General features: G+C 41.8%; 1 protein-coding gene across 12 annotated transcripts in view; it reads left to right on the plus strand.

Annotated features, from left to right (window-relative positions):
• The first annotated feature begins 274 nt into the window (after positions 1-274).
• LOC148029409 (chromosome-partitioning protein, putative (DUF639)) overlaps positions 275-12151 on the plus strand; it is a 183758-nt gene continuing 171881 nt past the window's right edge. For 10 of the 12 annotated variants that reach the window (XR_015692424.1, XR_015692425.1, XR_015692426.1 and 7 more), the window contains exons 1-2: positions 275-402; positions 682-1119. Coding sequence is in view for 6 of the 12 variants with exons in the window: in XM_087688222.1 (XP_087544348.1) it covers positions 831-1119 (289 nt within the window). In the remaining 6 variants the exon portion in view is untranslated. Of the gene's footprint in view, positions 403-681; positions 1120-1514; positions 1534-5501; positions 5836-12151 lie in introns of those variants that run through there. The other 2 variants (XM_087688229.1, XM_087688228.1) reach the window with 2 other exon arrangements.

A 12151-nucleotide genomic window follows, 5' to 3' on the forward strand; every position in this document is an offset into this window, starting at 1 on the left:
ATTTGCACCACAAATATCAAGGAAGCACCCATGTTTTTCCTAGTGGTAACTTTCCTTTCCAAGCACTCCAAAAAAATGGAGTCCCCACAAGCACTTTGGTATGACAACACTACTACGACGCTTACAATAGTATGTTCATTGTACAGATGCTGGCGCGGAAGGGGCTCTTACCAAAGTACTACTGATGTACAATCCTATTGTAGATTAGACACGTGGCAAAATGATGTTTCAAACACGTGTTACAAAGTAATAAGTCCATAGTTCATGGCTTCATATGTTCAGTTCCATAAACTACATATATATATACATATATATATATATATATATAGAAAGAGAGAGAAGAGAGGAGGAAAAACATAGAGGAGCCCAGGTGCAGCAGAGCTAGAGACATCACGCCTGCAGGTAACTACTCCTCTTCTTTACAGGCGCCATGAAATGGCTGCTAGAGCAAGGAATTAGTGATAGACAGTAGACCAACTTTGTTTTTGTGTTAGAGCACGGAATTACCCTGTCGATGAAGGTCTTTAGATTATCTTTCATATGTTGCAGACGCTCATTTGCTATTGATGCTTCCAAAATGAACAAACCATCGAGAAAGGATGGAGTGGATGCTTTTGCTGTTGGGCTTGGGAGAACTGTGGCTGTTCTTGATTTCCTCATGACTGCTGTTTGTCATCGCAGGTTATAACTTTCGCAGTTGTTGTAGGCATTGCCATTGTCGGAATTCTTCAGCGGTCTGCACGAGTGCGCACACTGCACTCTCGTGTGAGCTGCCATCAATTTGATAGGGCTCGAAGGTTAGTGTAGGTGATAACAACTTATCCGAAAACATGAAATCATTGCCAATGCCTCTTCCAGAAGTGCTACAGAGCAGCTGCTGTGCTTGGAGCAAACCGTGTCTTTGGAAAGGACATGCAGATAAATGCTTGAGAATTCTGCCACACCAGAGGCTTTCATGGAAGTGGGGCAAAAACAGGAGGCAGAGGAAAACAGTGGTTTGCTTTCATGATTTGAACTCTCGCTTTGGAAACATGGCGGAGGCATTGCAGCAATTAGGGGCACGCCTCACAAAACCTGAAGAATATGGCCAGTGGGGAGAATCCCTGAAAGAAAAAATGTGTAAGTTTGTCACTTTCTGGATGCTTCCTGTGCTGTAGCTGTCTCTGCACTTTATGCTATCATTGCCTGGAATGCAGTGAAGTGGCATGCCTAGGAATATAGTCCATGACACATAGATCATGTTGAGTGTTGAAAGTGTTTTTATAAGTTCTTTTGCTTTGTGTCTGTGTAAGCTGTGTGAGATCGCTTGAATGCTCTGATAGGTTATGGACTTCTGGAGTGTCAAGATGGGTCATGTCTACCAGGTACTACAACTGAGCCCAATGGTTCATGTTGTACACAGTGCTTCAAAATTGGGAACCCAAATTGTGACATCATGTGTACAAAACTCTAGGTGGCACGTGCTATCTTGGTTGTGGCAATTTCCTGGACGACACTCGAATCTTCTGCTGCATTGAGATAATATTTCTACTTGTGTGTAATTCATGCTTTCTATATATTTTGGAAGAGGGACATCATTTTGGTTGCTGTTTCAACAAGTATTAATCCCACCTTCATGTTGCACAGTATCCATTGGCAATGGGAGCATAATATCATGGCTGAACAATACTCCTTTTGCAAGTCTAGTGCCATCATTTATTGGTGCACCTTAGGTTGTAGGCTTGAAAATTGAAAATAAGACCATTGAGTAGGGCCCAGCGGTCTTGACCTTAGCTATTTTGGCATACCCTACAAAGCACTTGTGTGTTTTGGGCAGGGTTTGCCAACATAGACCTCATTGGAAGCAGGCTATAATGCTAGTGGGCAACAAATGGGATGTTCTTATGTAAAGGCGGGGCTGTAAATAAATGATATGGCAAACACACAAAACACAAAGTATACAACAAGATGTAGAGTGCAATCTGTAGCTGAATGAGAACAGAGTGTGAATGATACAGTCAAGGGCCCTCGGACCTCTATGTCTCTAGGATCTAGTCAGAGGTGTCTGAGAGTGGTATCAGACTGTGTTGTACTCGAGACAGATCTAGAAATGCAGCAGCAGCAGCAGTCCACCAGTAGCTCTGACAGTGTCGGATGAAGATGGCAGCAGAAATGTGGGTCCAGCAGCTGCAAAACACAGGTCTGATTGGGTAGATGATGACATTTGCAGTCCAGATAATAGAAGGAGGCTATAATTCGGGTTGAGCAGCTGCAAAACACAGGTCTGATCAGGTAGATGATGGTGTTGGCACTCTGGATGATAGTAGGAGGCTATACAGCTGGTGGAAAGCGTGCATCAGCTGCAAAATGTAGGCTGGAAAGTGTAGACAGCAGTAGGCACTACGTGGATCCTCAACCGATATGGTAGCAATTGTGTGTGAAGATCCTCGACTGATGGCGATGTTCTTTAGATGGGCAGCCAGCTGAGATCCAGATGCGGTGTGGTAGCAGTGTGAGGGTAGATGGCTGATGGCTGAGTGTGTAAATGATCAGGAACATGGATGCACTAAACAAGTGACTACAATTGTCCTATTGTTCAGAAATGAAGTCATTTATTTTTGGTAATTCAGCATTAGATGCTTTTTCAGCCTGTTTCAGGGATAATTACTTAGGGATTAATGCACTGTAATTTATGATTAGTGCAAAGCCTAATATTAGTGGCTCAACAAGGGCCGTATAATTGGTGGCTGTTCACCTAACGAGCACTTGGCCCAATTACTGCCCCCAAATGCACTTTCCTTTGCCTTGGAAAAGGAATCCTTTGTCATGGTGAGACCGCTTGGTCTTTGACCTCCTCTCCACTTCTTATGGAAGTTCCCAAACAGATTTTCCATTGAGCTCATGGACAGCCTGACATCTTCCTTGCCTTTGCAACTTGTCTTTGCACTCACTTGGTCTGATCCATCGGACACATGAATGCAAGTGTGCTTGTGTGCCGAATACATAGTCCCTTCAAAGTGTGCTAAATATGCTGATACGATGCACTGTTGTGGTAGATATGAAAATGCCTTTGATACCATGCATGGGATTTGTTAATGTATCTTGATCCTTGGATAAGAAAAGTACTACCAACAAAGAAGGAGATCAGAAGTGGCCTCAAAAAAATACAATAATGAGAAATGGATTAGCAGGAGATACTTCTCAAGCCAAGATGATAAATATGAAGTTATAAAAGAAGATAAGATAAAGCATAAAGAGAAGAAATAAATTTTCTTAACTAAAATCAACCCTGAACATGGTTGGATACTGTAGGTGCTATACAGGATTAGGGAAAGGGGGTGATTATGTCAGAGTGTAGTGAATGCGGAAGTGTATGACTAGATTGAAGGAAAGAATAAACACGGAGAGAAGAGAGAAAGAGAAAGAGAACGAGAAAGAGAGAGAAGAACGCAAAAGACTGCAGTGAATGAATGCTGAATATAAGGGGGTAGATATGTACAAGGGGCTGTGAGAATATGCCAGCCAGGGTCTCTCAACCTGCACACACAAAATCTGAATGACTGTGACCAGGGGAAGGCTGGGCATTAATAGGCTAAAAGAAATACATAAAAAATAGCAGGTCGGCTAGCTTGAAACTGGCCGACTGCCATCAGGCTGGTCTGACTACATAAAATAATGCCTAAAATTGCTGCACACGCTGCGTTTGCTGTCTGCCTACCATGTGGCACCTGTCCCACCTGCTCAACATTGTCTGACCTACTTGGAACATGGTGATCATGTTGGCGACTGCGTGTATGCTGTCTGACCTATTCAGAAATGCATGGATTTGTCCTAAAATGATTGTGCAAGGCTGATCAAATCTCTAACACAACCTCTCAGATCTTGGATGTGGCATGTGGCTCAGGGATGTGGAGTGTTGTTGAAGAATGGCTTGAGGAAGAGTCTTCATAAACAAGGCTGCCAAGTTATCTTCTCTCTTGCAATATAACACATCAATAGTCTCATCCAAGCTTCTTTTCTCGACTGAAATGATATTGTATCTCAGTGTGTGTTGATCTAGCATGAACTATAGGATTCTATGCCAAAGTAATGCAACTCTCATTGTTGCAATGAAGTGCAGTAGGACTTGTTTGTAGGTAGCCAAGATCTCCTAACAACCTTTGTAGCCACATTGTCTCATGTGGTAGAAGATGCCGCTCTATACTCTGCCTTTGTAGACGATAGGGCAATTTGGGTTGCTTCTTACTACTCTAAGAGATAGCACATGCATCCAAAGTAAAGCAATAGCGTGTCATTGACCTCTTGAGCCCACATTACATGCTGAATTAGCCTCTTGAACAGCCCCAAAAATGTTTATTTAATGAAACCCTAAAAATGGGGAGCGGTTTGAGAGAGTTTAAAGTGAGGAGAGGTTCGAGGTCCCAAAACTTTCTATAAATATGTTGGCTGCCCTCCATTCAGCCCTAATCTCGTTTTTGTAGGTTTCAGGCCCTCTAGCTTCGCTGCAAACACCTTGTGCGTAGAGGACACCTTAGCCCAAGCTGCCTGACCTTCTCTACACCCATCTGGGGCTTGTTTCTTGCCTTCATCACGCAGTCCACACCTCGTACAGTTGCTTTCCAGCCCCGATTGCTGTTGCAGTTCACTCGCTTGCTGCCCCTAGGTGCCACATGTCATCTATAGTTGTGTTTTCATTTGCTGGTTGAAGCGTTGCCCCAATCGATTGCAGATTTTCTGCGTTGCTGGCTGCCATATTGGCTGGCACATCGTCATCCACAGCTGCATTTTCACTATTGGCTATTGTATAGGCTACCACATCATCAATTGCTGTTGCGTAGACAATATTTCTCTTTTCTCTAAGTATTCGACACTGATCCCACATCATCTGCTGTGTTTGCTGCTGTCCAACATCTTGGAGATTGCCTTGTTGTGTTTTGGGATTTGCCAGGAGTATGACAGATTCTCTAGCTCATTACCTTTGCCTTGGTCCTTGAGACACAAGAGTTCGGGGTCTAGTTTTCATTCCTTGCACGGTTTTTTTGTTGCACGAGCATCGTATTATATCTATTAATTCATTTAGATCTTTAGCATGTTCATTGTCTCTGAGTTACCCTAACCCTAATTGTGTTCTGTTGAGTTTATGCTTTGTTGTACGCTTTCATTTATGTTTTTGCATTAGGATATTTCTCCTGGTATCGGAGCAAGGTTCTCTTTGATGAAACCTCGGCCTTTGATCTGAAAGCCACGCAAGAAGAAGGAACAACAGGAGGGCAAGATGACTTTGTACGCATCTTCACCACATCATCACGATGTTCTCGAGCCTAGCACATTGAGATATGAGATGGAGTGGGCTTCACAGTTTGCTCCTTCAAGTTTCAACATGGTTGGAGAGTCTTTGGACTACCATGGAGTCCATAGACCATACGAGATCTCACGAGCCAAATACGATCTCATCCTCATGTATCGAGCTCAATAATAGATTGAAGGTAATTTTGAGTTTTCCTTTTTAGATTTGGTGCACCGGTCTAATGATTTTGTGGACAAGATGGAAGCTCCATAAAGGATTGACCATTCTAACGTGGAAACCAGCGTGGAGTACAAACCATTTTTCTCTCTACCACCTTCATCTCTATCTCTACCTCTTTCATCGCTTCCATACACATCTACATCTTCTTTCTTTGCTATGTCAGGTGCACAAATCAATACTTCTGATTTTTTTGAATTTACTTCCTCTTTTCTGCAAGATATTGGTGATGCTTAGGATGAAGGAACTCTTCATACCAAGTATTGCTTTATAAGCCTTGAAGAGGATAGATTTTTCCATTTGAACTCAAGAATGGTAAGCAAGATTCATTGGTGAGTGCTCCTTCTTCATCTTTTCCTTCAGCTTTTACATATCATGGACAATTTAATTTTGGTGAATCATCTTTTTTATTGTTTGCATTTAATAGACAAAAGGAACCTAATTCATTTTCCACATCTACACCAATCATAGATTCATTTAATCTCCCACCCATCACGCCTATTCCACTATATCTTTCTTGTACCCAATTTAATTGCACCTTTCATGTCTTCACACATCACATCGGGGTCTTTCCCCCTTAGGCATAGCCTTTCAAACCTTGTCTTTTCCTTAGTTGGGTGGTGTCTCCGTGATGGAGGTTCATTCTACCGTACACATACTTTTGGGATTTTCACGGCTTGGGAATGCGACCCAGCCATCACTGAGCGTGGATCAATTGGTATCACGGTTTGCCTCCATGGCATTATTTAGTGGGTCTTCTAGTCATTTTGTTGTGCCCTAGCCGATAGTTGAACAAGGCTTACGTGTCTTGATGTCTCCACCTCCATTGGCATTTTATGGAAACATTCATGTTCTAATGCCTCTATATCAATTGGCACCCATTGGACATTTTCAGTCTATTTTTACCTGCCCACCTCCTCCACCTCCTACTTATCCCCCTCCACCTCCTCCTTATCCATCTTATTCCACTTATCTGACACATCATGGTTCTTTTTTCTCATCAGCCAAACATGTCTTTGATGATAAGACTCATTTTAAAGGGTCGAGCTTTTCTTGTAGAACCTATGGGATATTGTGCTGGGGTTGGAACCCCAACTTGATCATGCGCTTGTTCTGTACGAGGTTGTCCACTTATGGAAGACTAGAAATACCTTTGTATTGTGCCGAGTTGATTCAAGGTCTATTATCTGAATTTTATTTGTAGCTCTAGCATTTTGACTTAGCATCTGAGCGATAGGCATACTTGATTGATTGTTATGTGGCTCGAGATAGGATCTGCTGCATCGATTTGGATCATGAGCTCCAAAACTTTAAAATCACTAACCGGGATGGCTTGAAAGTCAAGCTGGCCTAGTATTAGCAGCTTCTCACCAAGTGAGATAGGAGAGTTCGGGATACAATTTTTATTCTTGCGCAGTTTGTTTCTTGCTTGAGCATTGTTTCTTGCTCGGTTTGTTTGCTGTAGGTGTCATCATTAGGAGCTATCTACATTGTTGCCATCATTATACACTTTGCGTTTATTGAGTTTCTCTATCCTTTGGCTGTCGGCATCACCTTTTGCAAAGTCACCATCAGGCTCCACCTGTCGTCTTGATTTGATAACTTGCCTTTGCACCTTTCTCAGTCAGCCACACTATCATTAGGTACTTCTCCATTTGTGTCCATAGATTTTCTCTCTCACTGCTTGCTTGCATTGGATCGAGCTTCCATAGCTGGATTTGCTGGTGTTTGATCCTTGCAGGCTGCCTTTGTTGCGTTTCGGGATCCGTCAGGAGTACGATACTCTCTCCCGCTCAGCACCTCTGCCTTGGTCCTCGAGACATGAGAGTTTAGGGTACAGTTTTCATTCTTGTGCAGTTTATTTGCTACACGAGCATTGTATATTCAATATTTAGTCATTCATTCAAATTCCATGGTGTTCATTGTCTCTGAGTTACCCTAAGCCTAACCGTGTTCTTTTGAGTTTACATTTGTTGTACACTTTCATTTATTTTTCTGTGTTAGGGTATTTCTTTACATGGTATCAAAGCAAGGTTCTATTCCACAAGACCTTGGCCTTAGATTTGAAAGCCCTTCGCAAGAAGCAAGAACAATAGGAGGACAAGATGACCTTGAATATATTTTCACCATATTATTATGATACTCCCGAGCCTAGCACATCAAGACATGTGACACAATGGGCTTCATAGCTTGCTCCTCCATTTGACATGGCTAGAGAGTCTTTGGACTACCAATGGAGTTCATAGACCATATGAAATCTCATGAGTTGGATACAATCTCATCCTCATGTATCGTTCTTAGTGGCAGATTGAAGGTAAATTTGAGGCTTTTTCTTTAGATTCGGTGCACTGATCTAATGATTTTGCAAGAAGGACCGAAGCTCGATCACCTTGATGTGAAAATTGGCATGGAGTACAAACCATTTTTCTCTCTACCACAATTATCTCAATTTCTATCTCTTTTATTTTTTCCATACACTTCTCCACCTTCATTCACTCCTTGCGAGGTAAGTATGCCACTACTTCTCAATCTCAATCTTTTGAGTCTACTTTCTCTTTTTTGCAAGGTATTGGTGATACTTAGGATAAAGGAACTCTTCATACGAAGTATTGGTTCATAAGCCTTGAAGAGGATAGATTTTTCTTTTTGAACTCAAGAAAATGTAAGCAAAAGCTGTAAGAATCTATGGTGAGTGCTCCTTCTTTATCTTTTTCTTCCGCTTTTATATCTCATGCTCAATATGATTTTGGTGATTTATCTATTTTTTCATTTGCATTTAATAGATAAAATGAACCTATTACCTAACACATTTCCCACAACAACTCAAATGACAAATCCATTTAATCTCCCACACATCCCACCCACTAGTTCCGCTGCACCTTCCTTTCAGTCTCCATTAAGTGCACTATACATGTCTTCACACATCACTCTGAGGGGTCCTTTACGCTAGAACTTGGTCTTTTCCCTAGTCGAGTGCTATCTCCATGATGGAGATTCATTCTCCCATTCCCACACTTTTAGGTGTTTTACGGCTCAGGAATGTGACTTAGCCACCACTGAGCGTGGATCAATTGGTACCACAATTTGCCTCCATGGCATTACCTAGTGGGCCTTCTTATCATTTTGTTATGCCCTACCCGACTATTGGACAAGGCTTACATTTCTAGATGCCTCCATCTCACAAACACTTTTATGGAAACATTCATGTTCATGTGCCTTTGTATCAATCAACACCCATTGGATATTATTGATGTATTAGCAAGCCACGGGTAAGAAGCTCTCCCATCCTTCCACTCTTTCTCTTGGATAGTGCCTGTGGAGGCACCGGAAGCAGGGCAGAGCAAAAATCTCAGATTGCAGTGAGATTTGGTGTGCGCGAAGAGTGCTATGTATTCTGTAGATAAGCCCTTTAGGGTTTGCCACAGTTATTTTGGGCATCTGTGGCCGTTTTAGGCCCCGTTTTAGAGCCGCAAGGTTGCGGACAACAGTTTCAGGATACACTGTGACTTCGACTGTATTGACCGAAAGTGGGTGCGCAGGTTACAGATTTCAGATCTGTAAGTTCAAAGGTTTTTACCAGCAACTAAACACAAGGTTTATCTGCAAACTAGTTGCAGATTGCATGTATTGTTGAGTAGACAGTGAAAAAGGCTGTCTGGTGTATTGCTGTGCACTATAGGTCGAGGGTTGTAGTTCTACTTATCCCCCTCCACCATCTTATTATCCATCTTATTCCACTTATCCGATACCTCATCGTTTTTCCTCCTCATCAGTCAAACATGCCTTTAATGACAAGACTCGTTTTAACAGGTCAAACTTCATTAGTTGGTCAAACGTGATGAGACATGTGCTTGACTCCTGGAACCTGTGGGATCTTGTGTAGGGGTTGAAACCCCAAGATGATCCTGCATTTGTTCCATACGAGGTTGTCTGCTCATGTAGGGCTAGAAATGCCTTTGCTATTATCGAGCTGATGCAAGGTCTATTGCTTGAGTTTTAGTCATAGCTTCAACATTTTGACTTACCATCTGAGCGTTGGGTACACTTGATTGACCGCTATGTGGCTCGGAATAGGACCTATTGCATGAATTTGGATCATGAGCTCCAAAACTTTAAAATCATTAACCGAGATGACTTGAAAGTTAAGTTGGCTGAGTATCGATGTCTTCTTCTCTACCTTGGGGGCTCCTAAGTCCTTGGACTATTAGGTCACATTGTCTCTAAACAAGGTGTTGAGGAAATATTTTCATTTTGTGCAGCAGGTGATCTCATAGCCCACCATGCCCATATTATATGAATTTGAGTGTTAGTTATTGCGTTACGCTTGACTGCTTGATTAGTTTCATAGTTTGATCTCTATAGAGAGAGCTCTCGTTGCTTTCTCTCAGAAGGGGCAACAAGGGAAGGGTAAACAAAATTAAAATTCCAATTAATTAAAAAAAAGCCTCAAAATCCAAGTCAAAATGAAACTAGGGAGACCCAAGGAAACTCCCAGTCATCCCTAAAACTTGGAAGGGAGAATGTTTCGAGGAAAAATTGGTATTCTCAACATTGTTAGAAGACTGGCCATTTTGATGACGAGTGTTGATCAAAGGCAAGAGGCACCACACCAAAAGCTAAGGCTAAAACCCTCGCCCCTCAGTCGGGCAACCCCCAATACGGGAGGTAGGGTGGTGGCAGCCCTCCGCATGGGTAGTGGCGAGGCTAGCCCCATCTTGCCACTAGTCAACTATCACAGTCGACAATGTTCTCAATGCTAGAGGGCTTATTTAACTGGTTTGCCGAGGCCCATATTGTCTCTGTAGAGATATTTTAGGATGCAAATCTTGTCCATATTTGTGAGTTCCTCCTCACGAGGTGACCATAGAGGCCCACTCGTCCACAGTCGAGTACTTCAAATACTCTTTGGATTGTGGACAGTGGAGCTACCCATCATATGATCCCCATTGTGGACATTTTCATTTTTCAGAGCCCCTGTAGTTGGCTACGTTTGAGTTGGGAATAACTCCTTGGTCATGATTCAGGCTCACGATTGCGTTAGTTTTGCCATTGACTAGGGCCCGGATCGTGCTATGTTGGATGATGTATACTATATCCCCTAGTTGGGGGTGAACTTGGTATTTGTTCGGCAATTTGCCGGTTGGGTCAAGCAGTCTTTTTCACAATGACCACAGTCGAGATCCTTGTCTCAAATTGGTTTAGTGATTGCTTGTGGTGAGGCACAAGCTAGTGGCTTGTATCACATGATAGTTTCTTTCCAAGTCAATAGCCAAGGGCTCTAAGCTCCACTGCTCTAGGCTTTAGCCACTACATGGGAGCCTACGGGGCAGTGAGCGTCTTTGGCATTTTCGCTCAGGACATCTCGAACACGACTCTCTTTATGAGTTGTTGCGCTGATAGATGGTTGATGGCCTTTCCTACCTAAAAGCTATTGCGGGATGTTTGTAAAGCTTGCCAACTTGGGAAATAGCACCGTATGCCATTCCCTCAACAGTCTACATATAGAGCCAAGGCGGGATGACCAAATCTCTAACATATCATTTTTTAGAATAAGATGGTTTTGAAGAAGAGTTTCATATGTCAACTAGAGCACCTATTGATGATGGAAGATAGTGATTAGATTGAAGATGTTTTGGACTTTTGAGTTAGATAGGGATCTTAATGTGTCCTCTTTATTTTGGGTTTAGAATATGAATCTTATACAAGAGAAGTTTTGGAGGATAAGGACCATGAAAGGAGATTTGAAGAAGTAGATGAGCTTATGGAATCTACGACAGAATCACATGAGAAAGAGTTGCATATGGAAAATGTTGAACAAGAATCTTTTCAATGCTTAAAGAGGGAATTGCACAACTATGCTTTGTAAATTTTCTAACATGATGATGGCTTCTTATTAAAGATTAGTGGTTTTAAAGTCAAAATTTACATTTTTGTTTTGAAAGAGGGTATTGAGCTGGCTTGTTAGAGATTAAGCTTTTTCACATCCACACGTGCAAAAAAAGAGGAAGTAGGTAAGTTGCAAAAGGTTGTTATATGTCTAGTGGGTCTTTTTGAGTAGATCGGCCCTTTTGTGATCCCAAAAAGAAGATTAGTGGATGCAGAATGCGTGAACTTTTAAACCTTTGAATATGGCTACCTAGAGAGATCGCACTTCATTATTGTGTATTGATAAGATCTTGGATGAGATAGTAAGTCATGGAAGTTACAATTTGTGTGATGGTTATTTAGGTTACTTTTAAAGCTTATTATTGCACTTGAAGATCTAGATAAAACCATGTTTATTACACCCTATGCTTGCAGTCCTTAATTGTAGAGTGTTGCCTTTTGTATTAACCAATGGCCCTTTTTAGTTTGAGAGGAGGGTAAATGCAATATCTTCTTCTCATCTTGGACACTTTATTAGAGTATGTGGATGATTTTTACATGTACAACTCTTGCTTTTTGTAACAAGGAAAACTAGAACTAGCCTTCAACAAGCTGGATGTTTAAGGTGTTTTGTTGAATTGAAAGAGATGCAAGTTAGCACAAGCACTGAGTGAAATTGTTGGGACTTGTAGTTTTTGAGAATGCTATTGAGGCAACAGTTGCCAAAGTAATTTAAAGACCTTCATTTGCTTTTCTCATTGAGGAATATAAAACATTTGATGA

The sequence above is a fragment of the Lygodium microphyllum genome, chromosome 11 (assembly GCF_053477565.2).
Source record: "Lygodium microphyllum isolate KBCC chromosome 11, Lygodium_microphyllum_v1.1.10, whole genome shotgun sequence".
NCBI classification, from domain to species: domain Eukaryota; kingdom Viridiplantae; phylum Streptophyta; class Polypodiopsida; order Schizaeales; family Lygodiaceae; genus Lygodium; species Lygodium microphyllum.